We start from the raw sequence: 22,244 nt of genomic DNA, 5'->3' as shown, positions 1-22,244 counted from the left end.
AGCAAAAAAACACAATTTTTCAAAAAGTACCAAAAAAGTACTTTTTTCTAAAAAAAAAAAATTTAAAGCAATTTTAACACTTTTTCATAAAACTTAAGACTTTGGAAGCCTTTCTTAAACTTTTATTACCTTTAACACTAAGAATAAGATCCATTTATCTCCTTATAAACGCAAACTTACACTCTCTACTCTCTTTATATATAAATACCTTAAACTCTCTTTAACATAAACCAGACTTTAAATGACAAAATCGCGCGTTTCCTATAAACGGTTTCAAATTAAATTTGCTGACTCTTCTGAAATTTACTTTATAAATATATATTTTTTTTTGAAACAAAAAAAGTGCAGTGAACAAAAGCTAACAAAAAAAGAAAATTTATACAAAAATTGTCATAATAAATTGTTATTGTTTCTCTTTTTCTTTCCTTACAGTTTGTTTACAACTAGAAAAGTGCTAAAACAGTGTTAAAAATAGTATAAATTCAAATAAAAAAAATTAAACAAATTTCATCTAAAAAACAGTTTTGAGGAAAAAAACCAACGCTCAGCGTTTGTTTTTTTTTAAGTTCAACCCTTTTTTGTTTGGTTTAATTTCGTTAAAGTAAAACAAAACATGGGTACGTCTACGGATCGTATGCCCATGGGTAAAATGAGGCGTAACATGTCATTAATGTGGAAATTATTGGCAATTATTGTGATAATACAAGCAAGTGGAATAAGTGCTAAGGTAAGTGTGAAAAATTTTCTTAAAAATCGTTTTTAAACTATTGAAAATTTGGCATAAATTCATTTTTTTGGATATTAGTAGTAGATTTTTTAGGGGTTTTAGTAGTTTTAGAGACAAATAGTGCAAAATAGCTTTTTATAAAATGTTAATTTTCCTTTAATATGTTTAGCCTCAGTGTTAAAATGAAGTTTTTTTTTTAAGTTTAAGTATTTGAAAAAATGTAGTATTTCTACTACTATTTTTAAAAAGGTAATTTTTTAGTTTTCCTGTCAAATTTAAAGCTAAATATTGTATGATTTACCAAAAATTATGATTTTCGGACCTCCTTCCTAAAAAAATAGTAGTATTTTTACTACATTTTTATTTTCTTTAAAATGTTTAGTTTATAAGTCTTAAAATTTAGTTTTTAAAGTATTAAAGCATTTAAATAAGTAGTATTTTATCAATATCTTTAAAGATGTTTCTAGTTCAGTTCTGGTTCAGTTTAGTTCAGTTCTAGTTCAGTTCTAGTTCAGTTCTAGTCATTCTAGTTCACCAGTTCTAGTTCAGTGGTTCAGTAGGTTCAGTTCCTAGTTCAGTCTAGTTCAGTCAGTTCAGTTCTAGTTCAGTTCTCTAGTTCCAGTTCTAGTTCAGTTCGAGTTCAGTTCTAGTTCAGTTCTAGTCAGTTCTAGTTCATCTAGTTCAGTTCTAGTTTCAGTCTAGTTCAGTCTAGTTCAGTTCTAGTTCAGTTCTAGGTCAGTTATAGTTCAGTTCTAGTTCAGTTCTAGTTCAGTTCTAGTTCAGTTCTAGTTCAGTTCTAGTTCAGTTCTAGTTCAGTTCTAGTTCAGTTCTAGTTCAGTTCTAGTTCAGTTTTAGTTCAGTTCCAGTTCAGTTCTAGTTCAGTTCTAGTTCAGTTCTAATTCAGTTCTAGTTCAGTTCTAGTTCAGTTCTAGTTCAGTTCTAGTTCAGTTCTAGTTCAGTTCTAGTTCAGTTCTAGTTCAGTTCTAGTTCAGTTCTAGTTCAGTTCTAGTTCAGTTCTAGTTCAGTTCTAGTTCAGTTCTAGTTCAGTTCTAGTTCAGTTCTAGTTCAGTTCTAGTTCAGTTCTAGTTCAGTTCTAGTTCAGTTCTAGTTCAGTTCTAGTTCAGTTCTAGTTCAGTTCTAGTTCAGTTCTAGTTCAGTTCTAGTTCAGTTCTAGTTCAGTTCTAGTTCAGTTCTAGTTCAGTTCTAGTTCAGTTCTAGTTCAGTTCTAGTTCAGTTCTAGTTCAGTTCTAGTTCAGTTCTAGTTCAGTTCCTAGTTCAGTTCTAGTTCTAGTTCAGTTCTAGTTCAGTTCTAGTTCATTCTAGTTCAGTTCTAGTTCTAGTTCGAGTTCAGTCTAGTTCACTTCTAGTTCAGTTCTAGTTCAGTTATAGTAGCAGTTCTAGTACAGTTCTAGTTCAGTTCTAGTTCAGTTCTAGTTCAGTTCTGTTCAGTTCTAGTTCAGTTCTAGTTCAGTTCTAGTTCAGTTCTAGTTCAGTTCTAGTTCAGTTCTAGTTCAGTTCTAGTTCAGTTCTAGTTCAGTTCTAGTTCAGTTCTAGTTCAGTTCTAGTTCCTAGTTCTAGTTCTGTTCTAGTTCAGTTCTAGTGCTGTTCTAGTTCATTCTAGTTCGTTCTAGTCGTTCTAGTTCTTTCTAGTTCTGTTCTAGTTCTGTTCTAGTTCTGTTCTAGTTCTGTTCTAGTTCTGTTCTAGTTCTGTTCTAGTTCTGTTCGAGTTCTGTTCAGTTCTGTTCTAGTTCTGTTCTAGTTCTGTTCTAGTTCTGTTCTAGTTCTGTTCTAGTTCTGTTCTAGTTCTGTTCTAGTTCTGTTCAGTTCTGTTCTAGTTCTGTTCTAGTTCTGTTCTAGTTCTGTTCTAGTTCTGTTCTAGTTCTGTTCTAGTTCTGTTCTAGTTCTGTTCTAGTTCTGTTCTAGTTCTGTTCTAGTTCTGTTCTAGTTCTGTTCTAGTTCTGTTCTAGTTCTGTTCTAGTTCTGTTCTAGTTCTGTTCTAGTTCTGTTCTAGTTCTGTTCTAGTTCTGTTCTAGTTCTGTTCTAGTTCTGTTCTAGTTCTGTTCTAGTTCTGTCTAGTTCTGTTCTAGTTCTGTTCTAGTTCTGTTCTAGTTCTGTTCTAGTTCTGTTCTAGTTCTGTTCTAGTTCTGTTCTAGTTCTGTTCTAGTTCTAGTTCTGTTCTAGTTCTGTTCTAGTTCTGTTCTAGTTCTGTTCTAGTTCTGTTCTAGTTGTTCTAGTTCTGTCTAGTTCTGTTCTAGTTCTGTTCTAGTTCTAGTTCTGTTCTAGTTCTGTTCTAGTTTCTGTTCTAGTTCTGTTCTAGTTCTGTTCTAGTTCTGTTCTAGTTCTGTTCTAGTTCTGTTCTAGTTCTGTTCTAGTTCTGTTCTAGTTCTGTTCTAGTTCTGTTCTAGTTCTGTTCTAGTTCTGTTCTAGTTCTGTTCTAGTTCTGTTCTAGTTCTGTTCTAGTTCTGTTCTAGTTCTGTTCTAGTTTCTGTTCTAGTTCTGTTCTAGTTCTGTTCTAGTTCTGTTCTAGTTCTGTTCTAGTTCTGTTCTGGTTCTGTTCTAGTTCTAGTTCTGTTCTAGTTCAGTTCTTATGAATCTATGTAAATATTCGGAATTTAGGCAACGTTAAATAAAAATAGTAGTAGATTCCTACTACTATTTTATTTTTCTTAAAAAAATTTAAAATTTTTATATTAAAAATCATTAAATTTGCAATTTCCCTAAAATAGTTTGTCAAATAGTAGTAGATTTCTACTGCTTTTATTTCTTCTTGAAAATAGTGAATTTTGAGCATTTTCGGTAACAAATTTTAGATTTATCTTTATGAGAGTAATAATTTGCCCGTTTTTCGTCACTATTGGTTTGTTAAAAGCTTTTTTCCATTTGTCTGTTCATGCTTATCAAAAAAAAAGTTAAAAAAAAACCGAAAATTACGTAAATTTTATTATTGTTTAGTATTAAAAAATTTACTTTGAAATGATTACAAAGTTTCTTAAATAGTTAAATGCTTTTTGTGGACTAGATTAAAAGTTTTGATAACAAAACATAATTATAATTTAATTTACTGTGTTGCAAAATATATTATTTTTTTTAAATATTAATAGCTTTTCTGTAGGAAAACAGGAACTATTTAAGAGTTTTTTTGAAAAAACAAGAAGAGATATGACAAGATGCTGATTTTTAAATCCGTATCTGTTTTTTTAAAAATGGTTTTTAATTGAAATGAAATTGAAAATATTGTTGTGGCACAGGAGGAGCAGAGATTAAATTATGATTTTTTTTCTGTAGTCACTGCTGTCAGTTACGTTTTTGGCGGCATTGACACATTTCTTAGGAAACAAAAAAAGGTTATCGCTTGTTATTATATTTTAAAAGAAGAGATCAGCTTATATAGTATAATAATTATTTTTCATAATTGAAATTAAAAATAACAACAAATATGTATGAAATTATAAGAAATAAAAAACAAATGTTTGCTTAATGTGTGCAAATACATTAAAGATAACCCAGTGAATCTGTCCAGCAGAAAACGTGGAGAATATTATTTGCTGTTTAAAGAAAAACTACTTTTTTATTCTATTCACTCAGTTTTAGTTCTATTCTAGTTCTGTTCTAGTTCTGTTCTAGTTCTGTTCTAGTTCTGTTCTAGTTCTGTTCTAGTTCTATTCTAGTTCTGTTCTAGTTCTGTTCTAGTTCTGTTCTAGTTCTGTTCTAGTTCTGTTCTAGTTCTGTTCTAGTTCTGTTCTAGCTCTGTTCTAGTTCTGTTCTAGTTCTGTTCTAGTTCTGTTCTAGTTCTGTTCTAGTTCTGTTCTAGTTCTGTTCTAGTTCTGTTCTAGTTCTGTTCTAGTTCTGTTCTAGTTCTGTTCTAGTTCTGTTCTAGTTCTGTTCTAGTTCTGTTCTAGTTCTGTTCTAGTTCTGTTCTAGTTCTGTTCTAGTTCTGTTCTAGTTCTGTTCTAGTTCTGTTCTAGTTCTGTTCTAGTTCTGTTCTAGTTCTGTTCTAGTTCTGTTCTAGTTCTGTTCTAGTTCTGTTCTAGTTCTGTTCTAGTTCTGTTCTAGTTCTGTTCTAGTTCTGTTCTAGTTCTGTTCTAGTTCTGTTCTAGTTCTGTTCTAGTTCTGTTCTAGTTCTGTTCTAGTTCTGTTCTAGTTCTGTTCTAGTTCTGTTCTAGTTCTGTTCTAGTTCTGTTCTAGTTCTGTTCTAGTTCTGTTCTAGTTCTGTTCTAGTTCTGTTCTAGTTCTGTTCTAGTTCTGTTCTAGTTCTGTTCTAGTCTGTTCTAGTTCTGTTCTAGTTCTGTTCTAGTTCTGGTTCTAGTTCTGTTCTAGTTCGTTCTAGTTCAGTTCTAGTTCTGTTCTAGTTCTGTTCTAGTTCTGTTCTAGTTCTGTCTAGTTCTGTTCTAGTTCTGTTCTAAGTTCTGTTCTAGTTCTGTTCTAGTTCTGTTCTGTTCTAGTTCTGTTCTAGTTCTGTTCTAGTTCTAGGTCTGTTCTAGTTCTGTTCTAGTTCTGTTCTAGTTCTGTTCTAGTTCTGTTTTAGTTCTGTTTTAGTTCTGTTCTAGTTCTGTTCTAGTTCTATTCTAGTTCTGATTCTAGTTTTCTGTTCTAGTTCTGTTCTAGTTCTGTTCTAGTTCTGTTCTAGTTCTGTTCTAGTTCTGTTCTAGTTCTGTTCTAGTTCTGTTCTAGTTCTGTTCTAGTTCTTTCTAGTTCTGTTTCTAGTTCTGTGCTAGTTCTGTTCTAGTTCTAGTTCTGTTCTAGTTCTGTTCTAGTTCTGTTCTGTTAGTTGTTCTGTTCTGTTCTAGTTCTGTTCTAGTTCTGTTTCTGTTCTAGTTCTGTTCTAGTTCTGTTCTAGTTCTGTTCTAGTTCTGTTCTAGTTCTGTTCTAGTTCTGTTCTAGTTCTGTTCTAGTTCTGTTCTAGTTCTGTTCTAGTTCTGTATCTAGTTCTGTTCTAGTTCTGTTCTAGTTCTGTTCTAGTTCTGTTCTAGTTCTGTTCTAGTTCTGTTCTAGTTCTGTTCTAGTTCTGTTCTAGTTCTGTTCTAGTTCTGTTCCTAGTTCTGTTCTAGTTCTGTTCTAGTTCTGTTCTAGTTCTGATCTAGTTCTGTTCTAGTTCTGTTCTAGTTCTGTTCTAGTTCTGTTCTAGTTCTGTTCTAGTTCTGTTCTAGTTCTGTTCTAGTTCTGTTCTAGTTCTGTTCTAGTTCTGTTCTAGTTCTGTTCTAGTTCTGTTCTAGTTCGGCTAGTTCTGTTCTAGTTTTCTAGTCTGTTCTAGTTCTGTTCTAGTTCTGTTCTAGTTCTGTTCTAGTTCTGTTCTAGTTCTGTTCTAGTTCTGTTCTAGTTCTGTTCTAGTTCTGCTGTTCTAGTTCTGTTCTAGTTTCTGTTCTAGTTCTGTTCTAGTTCTGTTCTAGTTCTGTTCTAGTTCTGTTCTAGTTCTGTTCTAGTTCGTTCTAGTTCTGTTCTAGTTCTGTTCTAGTTCTGTTCTTCTGTAGTTCTGTTCTAGTTCTGTTCTAGTTCTGTTCTAGTTCTGTTCTAGTTCTGTTCTAGTTCTGTTCTAGTTCTGTTCTAGTTCTGTTCTAGTTCTGTTCTAGTTCTGTTCTAGTTCTGTTCTAGTTCTGTTCTAGTTCTGTTCTAGTTCTGTTCTAGTTCTGTTCTAGTTCTGTTCTAGTTCTGTTCTAGTTCTGTTCTAGTTCTGTTCTGGTTCTGTTCTAGTTCTGTTCTAGTTCTGTTCTAGTTCTGTTCTAGTTCTGTACTAGTTCTGTTCTAGTTCTGTTCTAGTTCTGTTCTAGTTCTGTTCTAGTTCTGATCTAGTTCTGTTCTAGTTCTGTTCGTTCTGTTCTAGTTCTGTTCTAGTTCTGTTCTAGTTCTGTTCTAGTTCTGTAGTTCTGTTCTATTCTGATCTAGTTCTGTTCTAGTTCTGTTCTAGGTTCTGTTCTAGTTTCTGTTCTAGTTCTGTTCTAGTTCTGTTCTAGTTCTGTTCTAGTTCTGTTCTAGTTTCTGTTCTAGTTCTGTTCTAGTTCTGTTTCTAGTTCTGTTCTAGTTCTGTCTAAGTTCTGTTCTAGTTTCTGTTCTAGTTCTGTTCTAGTTCTGTTCTAGTTCTTCTAGTCTGTTCTAGTTCTGTTCTAGTTCTGTTCTAGTTCTGTTCTAGTTTCTGTTCTAGTTCTGTTCTTAGTTCTGTTCTATAGTTCTGTTCTAGTTCTGTTCTAGTTCTGTTCTAGTTCTGTTCTGTTCTAGTTCTGTTCTTGTTCTGTTCTTGTTCTGTTCTAGTTCTGTTCTAGTTCTGTTCTAGTTCTGTTCTAGTTCTGTTCTAGTTCTGTTCTTGTTCTGTTCTAGTTCTGTTCTGGTTCTGTTCTAGTTCTGTTCTAGTTCTGTTCTAGTTCTGTTCTAGTTCTGTACTAGTTCTCTTCTAGTGCAGTTCTAGTTCTGTTTTAGTTCTCTTCTAGTTCAGTTCTAGTTCTGTTCTAGTATTGTGATCGGAATAAATTTACAGTTTATTTTCTACGTCACGTATGTGCAAATAACGTAACCCTACTGCCTAACACATTTCAAAACAACCATTATTTTTTCACTTAAATATTTCACATTCTTATTAATAGCACATATTTCTTTTTTATTCCTTTTCGTTTCAACTTTTTCAAACAGATAATGTTATCAGCCAAATTATGTTTGAAATGTTATAAAAAAGCAAGAAAAAAACAAAAAACTATTTTGTATGTAATTTGTTTTAAATATAGAGCTGATGTTACACATAAAGTAAATTGAAAATAAAAAGAAATATTCAATGAATTTTTATTTTCTTAGTAATAGCTTCTAACTGTAAACTTTCATAATCATTTAATTATATAGTCTCCTTAAACTTTTGTAGCCTTCTAAATAGTCTTATCTCCCTAAAAAAAAAAAAAAAAAAAATTAACACACTTTTTTTTTCTTAAAAATACAACAAGAAAATAATGAATTTAAATTAATTAACAATAACAAATATATGCAAAAGCATGCTGATACCCATAAATGATAACCTTACGAAACTTTATTTTCTAAAAATGGTATAAAAATGTATAAAGTCTTTTGAAAATTTTGATATTTCGACAAAGTTTGGTCTATAGTCTGACTATAGACCAGACTATAGACTGAATTATAGACTAGAATATAGACTAGATAATAGACTACACTATATATTAGACTCTAGACTAGACTATAGACAAGAATATATACTAGACTATAGACTGGATCATAGACTAGAATATAGACTAGACAATAGACTACACTATATATTAGACTCTAGACAAGACTATAGACTAGACTATAGACAAGAATATATACTAGACTATAGACTAGACTGTAGACTAGGCTATATACTAGACTATAGACAAGACTATAACTAGACTATAGACTAGACTGTACTATAGACTAGACTATAGAGTAGACTAGACTATAGAGTAGACTAAAGACTATAGACTAGGCTATATACTAGACTATAGACTAGACTATAACTAGACTATAGACTAGACTATAGAGTAGACTATAGACTAGACTATAGAGTAGACTATAGACTAGACTATAGAGTAGACTATAGACTAGACTATAGAGTAGACTATAGACTAGACTATAGAGTAGACTATAGACTAGACTATAGAGTAGACTATAGACTAGACTATAGAGTAGACTATAGACTAGACTATAGAGTAGACTATAGACTAGACTATAGACTAGACTATAGAGTAGACTATAGACTAGACTATAGAGTAGACTATAGACTAGACTATAGACTAGACTATAGACTAGACTATAGACTATAAAGTAGACTAGAGACTAGACAATAGACTAGACTATAGACTAGACTATAGACTAGACTATAGACTTGACTATAGACTAGACTATAGGCTAGGCTTAAGAGTAGACTATAGACTAGACTGTAGATTAAAGTATAGACTATAGTACAGACTATAGTATAGACTGCAGTATAGGCTACACTCTAGACTAGACTATAGATTGGAATATAGACTAGTCTATATACAAGACTATAGACTAGACTATAGACTAGACTATAGACTAGACTATAGACTAGACTATAGACCAGACTATAGACTAGACTATAGACTAGACTATAGACTAGGCTATAGACTAGACTATAGACTAGACTATAGACTAGACTATAGACTAGACTATAGACTAGACTATAGACTAGACTATAGACTAGACTACAGACTAGACTATAGACTAGACTATAGACTAGACTATAGACTAGACTATAGACTAGACCATAGACTAGACTATAGACTAGACTATAGACTAGACTATAGACTAGACTATAGACTAGACTATAGACTAGACTATAGACTAGACTATAGACTAGACTATAGACTAGACTATAGACTAGACTATAGACTAGACTATAGACTAGACTATAGACTAGACTATAGACTAGACTATAGACTAGACTATAGACTAGACTATAGACTAGACTATAGACTAGACTATAGACTAGACTATAGACTAGACTATAGACTAGACTATAGACTAGACTATAGGCTAGACTATAGACTAGACTATAGACTAGACTATAGACTAGACTATAGACTAGACTATAGACTAGACTATAGACTAGACTATAGACTAGACTATAGACTAGACTATAGACTAGACTATAGACTAGACTATAGACTAGACTATAGACTAGACTATAGACTAGACTACAGACTAGAGATAGACTAGACTATAGACTAGACTATAGACTAGACTATAGACTAGACTATAGACTAGACTATAGAGTAGACTATAGACTAGACTATAGACTAGACTATAGACTAGACTATAGACTAGACTATAGACTAGACTATAGACTAGACTATAGACTAGACTATAGACTAGACTATAGACTAGACTATAGACTAGACTATAGACTAGACTATAGACTAGACTATAGACTAGACTATAGACTAGACTATAGACTAGACTATAGACTAGACTATAGACTAGACTATAGACTAGACTATAGACTAGACTATAGACTAGACTATAGACTAGACTATAGACTAGACTATAGACTAGACTATAGACTAGACTATAGACTAGACAATAGACTAGACTATAGACATATAGACTAGACTATAGACTAGACTATAGACTAGACTATAGACTAGACTATAGACTAGACTATAGACTAGACTATAGACTAGACTATAGACTAGACTATAGACTAGACTATAGACTAGACTATAGACTAGACTATAGACTAGACTATAGACTAGACTATAGACTAGACTAGACTAGACTATAGACTAGACTATAGACTAGACTATAGACTAGACTATAGACTAGACTATAGACTAGACTATAGACTAGACTATAGACTAGACTATAGACTAGACTATAGACTAGACTATAGACTAGACTATAGACTAGACTATAGACTAGACTATAGACTAGACTATAGACTAGACTATAGACTAGACTATAGACTAGACTATAGACTAGACTATAGACTAGACTATAGACTAGACTATAGACTAGACTATAGACTAGACTATAGACTAGACTATAGACTAGACTATAGACTAGACTATAGACTAGACTATAGACTAGACTATAGACTAGACTATAGACTAGACTATAGACCAGACTATAGACCAGACTATAGACTAGACTATAGACTAGACTATAGACTAGACTATAGACTAGACTATAGACTAGACTATAGACTAGACTATAGACTAGACTATAGACTAGACTATAGACTAGACTATAGACTAGACTATAGACTATAGACTATAGACTAGACTATAGACTAGACTATAGACTAGACTAAGACTAGACTATAGACTAGACTATAGACTAGACTATAGACTAGACTATAGACTAGACTATAGACTAGACTATAGACTAGACTATAGACTAAACTATAGACTAGACTATAGACTAGACTATAGACTAGACTATAGACTAGACTATAGACTAGACTATAGACTAGACTATAGACTAGACTATAGACTAGACTATAGACTAGACTATAGACTAGACTATAGACTAGACTCTAGACTAGACTATAGACTAGACTATAGACTAGACTATAGACTAGACTATAGACTAGACTATAGACTAGACTATAGACTAGACTATAGACTAGACTATAGACTAGACTATAGACTAGACTCTAGACTAGACTATAGACTAGACTATAGATAGACTATAGACTAGACTATAGACTAGACTATAGACTAGACTATAGACTAGACTATAGACTATAGACTACTAGACTAGACTATAGACTAGACTATAGACTAGACTATAGACTAGACTATAGACTAGACTATAGACTAGACTATAGACTAGACTATAGACTAGACTATAGACTAGACTATAGACTAGACAATAGGCTAGACTAGACTAGACTATAGACTAGAGTATAGACTAGACTATAGACTAGACTATAGACTAGACTATAGACTAGACTATAGACTAGACTAGTTTAGACTATAGACTACACTGTAAACTAGATTATAGACTAGACTATAGCATAGTATATAGACTCGAGTATAGTTGTGACTATAGGCTAGTCTTTAGACTAAGCTATAGTCTAAACTATAGGTCTATATAACTATATAACAAGTAACTATACTTGTCTATTTTTGCTTGTTGAAAAAGGTAATAAAAAGGTACTTTTTACGAAAAATTATTAGTTTTTTTCTAAGATAACTATAAAATGCAACATTTCTTCAAGTATCTTCTAAGTTAAATAGTATTTCACAATTTTATAAATAAAGTACATAAATTTATTACTTTTAATACAAATTAACTAATCACTTTTTGTTTTTGCTTTAAACATATGTTATCATCATTGACACTATTTTCTATTTGTTTAATTAAAAAATAAACAACTACCATAACAACCACATACTAAGTGGACATACTACATTGTTTTTTAAAATATATAAAAAACAGAATAAGAAACAAATACAATTTCAACTCATGTTGCAAAGTGTCTCACAGTTGTTGTTTTGTTGTTGTCTAACATTTATTAATGTTTCTATAACTTTGCTAAAGAAATATTTATCAAATCGGAAGTGAAGCTGTACAAAGAGGTCAAAAATATATATACAATATGTTATGATTTTTTTTGTTTTGTTTTTGGTATTTAGCTGGGAAATGGAAAAAAAATCTTATCAAAGAAATTTGAACCCAAAAAAATAATATAAAAATATATTAATGAATGGAAACAGGAATTGGTGTTTCAAATACAAAATAAATGAACTAGATTTTATAGTGAGAAATATAAAAAAAGATTTAAATAAAATTAAACTTTAAAGAAGATTTTTTAATTTTCTATTTAAAATTTTTTCTCTTTAAATTTGTCAAGAATTTTGCTATTTATTCTTTTGAAAAAAATGGCATCATAATTATTTTTAAAGTTATTTTAAAAATAACGTTTTTTTTTTTCTGTTTAAATTATAGTTTTTGTTTTCGTTATTTATTCATTTATATATTTATTTACTAAATAATTTATACATGATGCCAGAACCCCTGTCTGAAAGCCTGTTAGTGGAATAGATCTGTTTACACTAGACAATTATTTATTGGGTAAATATTTCTCTTTTGAGCAATTATGCTCTTGTTGTTGTTGTTGCTTTGTTACCATACACTGCAATGTTTAATTTCATTACAATTTTGTAAAAACAATAATAAACAAATAAATAAATGAAAAAAAAATAAATTCTATATTTACTTAGATGATTAGTGTTCTAATTTTTAAGAAAACATTCTAAGGTGATGAGTTGTACTAACGAATAAACAAACTAAAATGTATTTAAAAAATAATAATAATATGAAAATACTAACTTCTAAAATGCAATATTCGATTTCCTCAATTTTTAACAAAAATTTATTAAATAACTTATCAATTCATTTTTCTTTTAATTAATTAAGCCGAAAAGGTTGCCAGAGTTTGGTAAACTGAGACTATAGACTACTATACACTTGACTATAGACTACACTATGGACTAGACTATAGACAAAACTATAGACTAAACTATAGACTATACTATGGACTAGATTATAGACTAGACTATAGACTAGACTATAGACTAAACTATAGACTAAACTATAGACTATACTATGGACTAGACTATGGTCTAGACTATAGACTAGATTATAGACTAGACTATAGACTAGACTATAGACTAAACTATAGACTAAACTATAGACTAAACTATAGATTAGACTATAGACTAGACTATAGACTGGACAATAGACTAGATTATAGACTAGACTATAGACTAGACTATAGGCTAGACTAAAGGCTAGTCTATAGACTAGACTTTAGACAAGACTTTAGACTATACTTTAGAATAGACATTAGACTAGACTTTAGACTTGACTATTAACTAGACTATAGACTAGACCATATACTAGACCATAGACTTAACTATAGACTAGACTATAGACTAGACTATATACTAGACTATAGACTAGACTATAGACTAGACTATAGACTAGACTATAGACTAGACTATAGACTAGACTATAGACTAGACTATAGACTAGACTATAGACTAGACTATAGACTAGACTATAGACTAGACTATAGACTAGACTATAGACTAGACTATAGACTAGACTAGACTATAGACTAGACTAGACTATAGACTAGACTATAGACCAGACTATAGACTAGACTATAGACTAGACTATAGACTAGACTATAGGACTAGACTATAGACTAGACTATAGACTAGACTATAGACTAGACTATAGACTAGACTATAGACTAGACTATAGACTAGACTATAGACTAGTCTATAGATTAGACTATAGTCTAGACTATAGACTAGACTATAGACTAGACTATAGACTAGACTATAGACTAGACTATAGACTAGACTATAGACTAGACTATAGACTAGACTATAGACTAGACTATAGACTAGACTATAGACTAGACTATAGACTAGACTATTGACTAGACTATAGACTAGACTATAGACTAGACTTTAGACTAGACTTTAGACTAGACTTTAGACTAGACTTTAGAGTAGACTATAGACTAGACTATAGACTAGACTATAGACTAGACTATAGACTAGACTATAGACTAGACTATAGACTAGACTATAGACTAGACTGTAGACCATAGACTAGACTGTAGACCATAGACTTGACTTTAGACTAGACTTTAGAGTAGACTTTAGAGTAGACTTTAGACTAGACTTTAGAGTAGACTTTAGAGTAGACTATATATTAGACTAAACTATAGACTAGACTATAGACTGGACTATAGACTGGACTATAGACTAGACTATAGACTACACTATAGACTAGACTAGACTTTAGACTAGACTTTAGACTAGACTTTAGACTAGACTTTAAACTAGACTTTAGACTAGACTTTATACTAGACTTTAGACTAGACTTTAGACTAGACTTTAGACTAGACTTTAGACTAGACTTTAGACTAGACTTTAGACTAGACTTTAGACTAGACTTTAGACTAGACTTTAGACTAGACTTTAGACTAGACTTTAGACTAGACTTTAGACTAGACTTTAGATTAGACTTTAGACTAGACTATAGACTAGACTTTAGACTAGACTTTAGACTAGACTTTAGACTAGACTATAGACTAAACTACTGACTAGACTATAGGTTAGCCAATAGACTAGGATATCAACTAGACAATAGGCTAGGGTATAGACTAGTCTATATGGTGACGACAGTCCTGCTTATAGTCTTGACTAAAGTCCTGCTATAGTCCTTTCTATAGTCCTTACAAGAGCTCTGATAATAGTCCTGACTTTAGTCCTTACAATAGTCCTGACAATAGTCCTGACTATAGTCCTGACTAAAGTCCTTACTATAGTCCTAACTATAATCCTGACTGTAGTCCTAACTATAGTCTGACTATAGTCCTGAGCATAGTTCTGACTACAGTCCTGACTATAGGCCTGGCCATAGCCCTGACGTTAGCCCCAAATATAGTCCTGAGTATAGACCTGAGTGTATAGTCTTGACTATAGTCCTTACTATAGTTCTGACTATATTCCTGACTATAGTTCTGACTATAGCTCTGACTATAGCCCTGACCATAGTCCTGACTATTGCCCCGAATATAGTCCTGACTATAGACAAGACTATAGTCCTGACTATAGACCTGACTATAGTCCAGACTGTAGTCCTGTGTATAGTCCTGACTAGAGTCCAAATTATAGTCCACACTACAGACTACAATATAGTTCAGACTACAGACCAAATAATAGTCTTGACTTCAGTCTAGATTTAAGGGCAGACTATAGACTAGACTATAGTCTACACTATAGTCTATATGGAATTATTAACAATCTTTAAGTATTTGGTCCCCGTTTTTATAGGCTTTTAAATTACGTTTTTTTGGGTATTTTTACTTGAAAGTTTTTTTCATTACTCTTTCGATTTTTTTATTTTTTAATGTGTAATTTCGCAGACATGTTTAATGTCTATAATTTTAAACAAAACAATAAATTTTTGGCTTTTTCATATAAGAAAAAAATATATACAAAAGATATTTTTTGTGGGTAAATTTTTAAAAAACTAGAACACAATGTCAACACTAGAGCAGAGCAGCAGATTTGGGGGGGTGAAACATTACGAGAGGGACAAACAAATTATGCGAATGTATTGAATGTAAATAAAAAAAAGGAAATTGTTTAATGAAATTTAATAATTTATGTTTTAACATTAAAATTGTATACATAAGATTTGAAAGAAAAATTATTATTATTAAGCTAATAAACTGGATGTGTGATTTTTGAGGCAATTAAAGAAAGACCAGCAAACTTTTGGGAGTAAAATTGAAAAATAATTTAGTTTTTATTAAGGGAAGATTAAAATGTTTGTTGTTTTATTTTTGTAAGGATTTTTGAAGTTGTAGAAATTTTTATTGTAAAAAAATGTTTGCTGGGTGTGTCTTTATTTTAATTTTATTTACTTTTAACCTAATTTTTATGCTTCCTTTTCATTATGATAGTTTTTTGTGCTGATTTTTTTTATAGGACGGGGAATTAAAACAATTTTGCAAGATTTGAATAGATTTCAGAAGAAAATATGTCTGCTTGGGGAAACATATTGCACACATATGGTTTATAAACAACAAAAACTTTAAACAATTTGTGATTTTTTTTTATTTTTCATAAATTTTATTTTAAACATAAACATAAGATTGCAATGAATTGTTACACATGCCTTTTTTCAAGAAGAAAAAGAAAGATAAAATTAACCCTAAAGAGGCAAAAGGGGTCCATAAGGGGACTACAAGTTAAAATGAACTTAATGGAAAGTTAAAGAAGGTATTGAAAAAATACAAAAGCTTAAACAAATTGAATGATATATAGGAGCTAAAATGTAACATGTTTTGAACTTCTAACTTCTCAGGGGGTCTTTTAGGGTCCCCGGAATTTTGAATGTTGAAGACTTCAACTTTTTTTAAATAATAAAGTGAAAATTAAGGTATAAAAGAGATTAACTTTTAAGCTAACAGCTTAAAAAGTAGAAAATGATAATATACAAATTTGGAGGTTTAAGGTCCCCCCTGGGGTACTTCGAATATAAAAGCCATTTTTGAGGAAATAGTTAAGAGACAATAAATTGCTTAAAAGAGTAAAATAAAAGACTGTAGGATAATAGAGATTGGATTGTTTTAAGAGGTTAGCTTAAGTGGTCCAGAGACCCCCATTTCATTCAAGCGGGGGTTATTGTTAAGTCTTTGGTTGCTTAAAGTTAAAAGCATCATTACTTTTAGAGAATGAAAAATAAACTTGAGACAATAGGGGAAATAAAAAGTTGAAGAAGGAGATATAGATTATAAAAAAACGACAAAGGCTTAAGGTCCCCAGGGGTACTTCCATAAAAGTGTCTTTTTATGAAGGAAATAGTTAAGAGAAACTAAATTGCTTTAAAAGACTATAAGAAAGTAGAAATTGTATTCTTTTTGGGTTTTAAACTCCAAATGGTCCAAAGACCCCCGGGGTTTTTTAGGTCCCCGAAGTTTTAAGTTAAAAATATCATTGTTTTTAGAGAATGTTGGAAAAATTGAGATAAATAGTTTAAAAAGAAAAAATAGATTATAAAAAGAACTACAAAGGCTTAAGGTCCCCAGGGGTTACTTCCATAAAAGTGAATTTTTTTTAAGGAAATAGTTGAGAGAGTATAAATATCTTTAAAAGTTAAAACAAAAGACTACAAGAAAGTAGAAATTGAATTCATTCTGGGTCTTAAACTTAAAGTGGTCCAGAGACCCCCTATTTCTCTGCAACAATACGTCCTTTAAGATCCCCCTTTAGTTTAAAATTAAAAACTACTTTAGTTTTAAAGAATGAAGGTGAAAATTGAGCCATTAAAGGCAAGAAGTTTTAAATAAACAATTCAAAAACTAGAAAAATATAGTAAAAATATTTAGAGGCTTAGAGTCCCTCGGGGGTACTGCGAATAAAATTGTCATTTTTACAAAATAGTTAAGAAATTTGTGAGAGCATATAAATTTTGTTAAAAAAAGCAAAACGAAAAACTGTAATTAAGTGAAAATTGAGTTGTTTTAGGTGGTTAGCTTAAGGTGGTTCAGAGACCCCTATACCTATTCTAACAGAAGACCTTCTAGTGTGTTATTAGGTACCCCTATGTGCGAACTTAAGGCTTACACGAAAAAAAGTCTTAAATAAAGTAAGAAATTTATAATATAAAGCTCTAGAGGCTTAGGGTCCCCCGGGGGTACATCGCATAAAGACTGTTAGAAATTGGAAATTAAAAAGTTTTTAAGACAAAAACTTTAAGCCTAAGGGTTAATTTCACTAAAAAATTTAAGAAAATTCTTGTGCCATCTTTTGACTTAACAGATTTCAAATAAAACAGCAACAACAACAAAACAAATTCTTATTTATTTCAATATTTAACACAATTCTTGCATTATCTGCCATAAACTACACATATGGTAAAATAATTAAACAATTGCTGCTATTTTCAAAACCGAACGTATTGAAAATATGCCAAAGGGAGGAGGACGGACAAAAAGACAAGTGTGTGTGTGCATGATTTTGTAAAGGCTGAATGCTTGAATGGTTGGTTGGGCTGGTGGCTGCCTAAAGAAGTGATTGATATCAAATATTTTTGACTTTAAAGTTTTGAAATCTCAAAAAAAAAAAAAAATTAATCTCTCACTGGTCTGCTAAAGTGATGGATTGTTGGTTTTAAGAACTTTTTAAATTTATTTTGACATACATATGTTTATTGTTACAAAGACATACAGCATTTTTTTGTCTGACATTTTGGTTTTCTTTTTTTTTCGGCAACCAAAACTTCATTTTACTGACATACTTCTTCTTTTGTTTTAAACAAAAATATTTATTGAAATTTTAAAAAATATGGGATTTTGTTTTGTTGTTAAAAAAGATTATGGGGGCCATAATATGTCACTTTATTTTGGAATTTTAAGAATTACTAAATTCACTTAAATGATGTCATGTTTGTATGACAAATTTTTTTTAAAACTTTTCGAAATTCTAAGAAAAATTATTAGAAAATTTTCAAATTGAAATCATTAAAAACGAAAATAAACTAAAATAACAAACACAAAATTTTGAATAATAAACAAATTTAGCAACAACAATTGAAAACAAATTTTAGTTTAACAACAACAATAAAAAAATTGCATACAATTTTTTATACAAATGTTTCATGTCTAGTCTATAGTCTAGTCTAAAATCTAGTCTAAAGTCTAGTCTAAAGTCTAATCTAAAGTCTAATCTAAAGTCTAGTCTAAAGTCTAGTCTAAAGTCTAGTCTAAAATCTAGTCTAAAGTCTAGTTTAAAGTCTAGTCTAAAGACAAGTCTATAGTCTAGTCTATAGTCTAGTCTATAGTCTAGTCTATAGTCTAGTCTATAGTCTAGTCTATAGACTAGTCTATAGTCTAGTCTATAGACTAGTCTATAGTCTAGTCTATAGTCTAGTCTATAGACTAGTCTATAGTCTAGTCTATAGTCTAGTCTATAGTCTAGTCTATAGTCTAGTCTATAGTCTAGTCTATAGTCTAGTCTATAGTCTAGTCTATAGTCTTGTCTATAGTCTAGTCTATAGTCTAGTCTATAGTCTAGTCTATAGTCTAGTCTATGTCTAGTCTATAGTCTAGTCTATAGTCTAGTCTATAGTCTAGTCTATAGTCTAGTCTATAGTCTAGTCTATAGTCTAGTCTATAGTCTAGTCTATAGTCTAGTCTATAGTCTAGTCTATAGTCTAGTCTATAGTCTAGTCTATAGTCTAGTCTATAGTCTAGTCTATAGTCTAGTCTATAGTCTAGTCTATAGTCTAGTCTATAGTCTAGTCTATCTATAGTCTAGTCTATAGTCTAGTCTATAGTCTAGTCTATAGTCTAGTCTATAGTCTAGTCTATAGTCTAGTCTATAGTCTAGTCTATAGTCTAGTCTATAGTCTAGTCTATAGTCTAGTCTATAGTCTAGTCTATAGTCTAGTCTATAGTCTAGTCTATAGTCTAGTCTATAGTCTAGTCTATAGTCTAGTCTATAGTCTAGTCTATAGTCTAGTCTATAGTCTAGTCTATAGTCTAGTCTATAGTCTAGTCTATAGTCTAGTCTATAGTCTAGTCTATAGTCTAGTCTATAGTCTAGTCTATAGTCTAGTCTATAGTCTAGTCTATAGTCTAGTCTATAGTCTAGTCTATAGTCTAGTCTATAGTCTAGTCTATAGTCTAGTCTATAGTCTAGTCTATAGTCTAGTCTATAGTCTATTCTATAGTCTAGTCTATAGTCTAGTCTAAAGTCTAGTCTAAAGTCTAGTCTATAGTCTAGTCTATAGTCTAGTCTATAGTCTAGTCTATAGTCTAGTCTAGTCTAGTCTATAGTCTAGTCTATAGTCTAGTCTATAGTCTAGTCTATAGTCTAGTCTATAGTCTAGTCTATAGTCTAGTCTATAGTCTAGTCTATAGTCTAGTCTATAGTCTAGTCTATAGTCTAGTCTATAGTCTAGTCTATAGTCTAGTCTATAGTCTAGTCTATAGTCTAGTCTATATAGTCTAGTCTATAGTCTAGTCTATAGTCTAGTCTATAGTCTAGTCTATAGTCTAGTCTATAGTCTAGTCTATAGTCTAGTCTATAGTCTAGTCTATAGTCTAGTCTATAGTCTAGTCTATAGTCTAGTCTATAGTCTAGTCTATAGTCTAGTCTATAGTCTAGTCTATTGTCTAGTCTATAGTCTAGTCTATAGTCTAGTCTATAGTCTAGTCTATAGTCTAGTCTATAGTCTAGTCGTAGTCTAGTCATAGTCTAGTCTATAGTCTAGGTCTAGTCTAGTCGATAGTCTAGTCTATAGTCTAGTCTATAGTCTAGTCTATAGTCTAGTCTATAGTCTAGTCTATAGTCTAGGTCTATAGTCTAGTCTAGTAGCTAGTATAGTCTATAGTCTAGTCCAGTAGACTAGTATAGTCTATAGTCTAGCATAGTCTAGTCTATAGTCTAGTCTATAGTATAGTCTATAGTCTAGTCTAAAGTCTAGTCTATAGTCTAGTATATAGTCTAGTCTGTAGACTAGTATAGTCTATACTCTAGGCTATAGTTTAGTGTATAGTCTAGTCTTTAGTCTAGTCTATAGTATAGTCTATAGTTTAGTCTATAGTAAGTCCGGAATATAGTCTATCTATAGTATAGTCTATAATATATAGTAACACGGTGTGTTCCTTACTTTTTTAAGCAAATAGAAAAAATTATGAGTAGTTTTCTTCACTACTACTTTTTTCTATTACATTTGAAGAACGTCATTCTTTACATACATACATATGTACGTAAATTGCCTGCAATTTATCTTTAAAATGATTAAAAATATTTTTATAGTTTTCAATATATAGTATACGATTTAGGTAGGTAACTTTGTTGTATTTTATTAAGGTAAATAAATATAATATGTACTTACAACCGATTATCTAATACGGAAGTATTTTCCATTCTGCATACTTAGTCAGTCTATTGTTTTTTTTACGACTACTTTTAGAACATACTTTAAATAAGTATGTATATGACAGCTAAAAAAACTGGTAGTTTTTGAGGCAAAGTGCATTTGTAAATTGTGCAAATAAATAGAAATTAGAAGAAAAATTGAGAACTAATATAATTGATTTTGAAAATTCGTATATTTTTATAACTTTCAGAGACCATTTATTAAAAATTTGGTAAAATTTTCGAAATTTCCGTTTTTTATAAAAATTTCCCTTTAAGGGATATTTTATTTAAGCCTCCGATTTTCAAAATTATTATAGTTTTTTAATAAATTAGAAAAATTTTATAAATTTCCCTTACTTTAAAAAATTTCCCTTTAAGGGAATAACAAATTTCGAAAAATTTTCGGGTTTTGTCTCAATTAGACGCCATTCATCAAAAATTTGGTGAAATTTTCAAAATTTCCTTTTTTATAAAAATATCCCTTTAAGGGAAATTTTATTTTGAGGGCAGATTTCAAAAATTTTAAAGGTTTTATATTAGTTTAAAGCTGTATATGAGTATTTTACAATAATTTTGAAAATTTCCCTTTTTTAAATAAAATCCCTTTAAGGGAAATTTTATTTAGTAGACAGATTTTACAAATTTTAAAGGTTTTGTATTAGTTTAAAACTTTTTATGAGTATTTTACAATAATTTTGAAAATTTCCCTTTTTTTAAAAAATATCCCTTTTAGGGAAATTTTATTTAGAGGGCAGATTTTAAAAATTTTAGCTTAAAACTTTATATGAGTATTTTACAATAATTTTGAAAATTTTCCTTTTTATAAAAATATTCCTTTAAGGGAAATTTTATTTAGAAGGCAGATTTCAAAAATTTTAAAGGTTTTATATTAGTTTAAAACTGTATATGAGTATTTTACAATAATTTTGAAAATTTCCCTTTTTTTTAAAAATATCCCTTTAAGGGAAATTTTATTTAAAGGGCAGATTTTAAAAATTTTAAAGGTTTTATATTAGTTTGAAACTGTTTTTGAGTATTTTATAACAATTTTCAAAATTTCCCTTTTTGTAAAAATTTCCCTTTCAGGGAAATTTTATTTAAGAGGGCAATTTTACAAATTTTAATGTTTTTATATTAGTTTTAAATAGCTTAATAAGAATCTATAACAATTTAAAAAAATTTCCCTTTTAACCAAAATATCCCTTTAAGGGAAATTTTCTTTAAACGGCAGATTTTGAATATTTTAATGATTTTATATTAGTTTTGAATTGTTTAATAACAATTTACAATAATTTTGAACATTTCTTTTATTTAAAAAATGTCCCTTTAAAGGAAATTTTATTTAAGAGGCCGATTTTAGAAGTAAAAGCTGTATATGTTTAAACATGCTTAAATTTGCTTGTTTATTTATTTTGATTTTTAAATTTGAATAAAAAATTAAAAATTCCTTTAGTTTTAAAACCCATAAACAACTCAAAACTTTTGGACAAAAAATTAATTTGACTAATTATTATAATTTCTTTATATGGTTAAAACAAAACGCAAAAAAAAAAACATAAAAATAATTATTCATAGACAAC

At 30.3% G+C, this 22,244-nt stretch overlaps 1 protein-coding gene across 13 annotated transcripts in view; it reads left to right on the top strand.

Annotated features, from left to right (window-relative positions):
- Positions 1-22,244, top strand: part of LOC119603612 (basement membrane-specific heparan sulfate proteoglycan core protein-like) — a 223,110-nt gene that overhangs the window by 2,851 nt on the left and 198,015 nt on the right. For all 13 annotated transcript variants that reach the window (XM_037955708.1, XM_037955707.1, XM_037955704.1 and 10 more), the window contains exon 2: positions 433-727. In XM_037955708.1, coding sequence (XP_037811636.1) covers positions 614-727 — 114 coding nt within the window. In that variant the 5' untranslated portion in view covers positions 433-613. The remainder of the gene's footprint in view (positions 1-432; positions 728-22,244) is intronic.

The sequence above is a fragment of the Lucilia sericata genome, unplaced genomic scaffold, assembly GCF_015586225.1.
Source record: "Lucilia sericata isolate MDLA Ls3-8-SP2 unplaced genomic scaffold, ASM1558622v1 Contig000317F_arrow, whole genome shotgun sequence".
Taxonomy (NCBI): Eukaryota; Metazoa; Arthropoda; class Insecta; order Diptera; family Calliphoridae; genus Lucilia; species Lucilia sericata.
The sequence above is the reverse complement of the archived record's forward strand: the minus strand, read 5'-3'. Positions and strand labels throughout refer to the sequence as shown.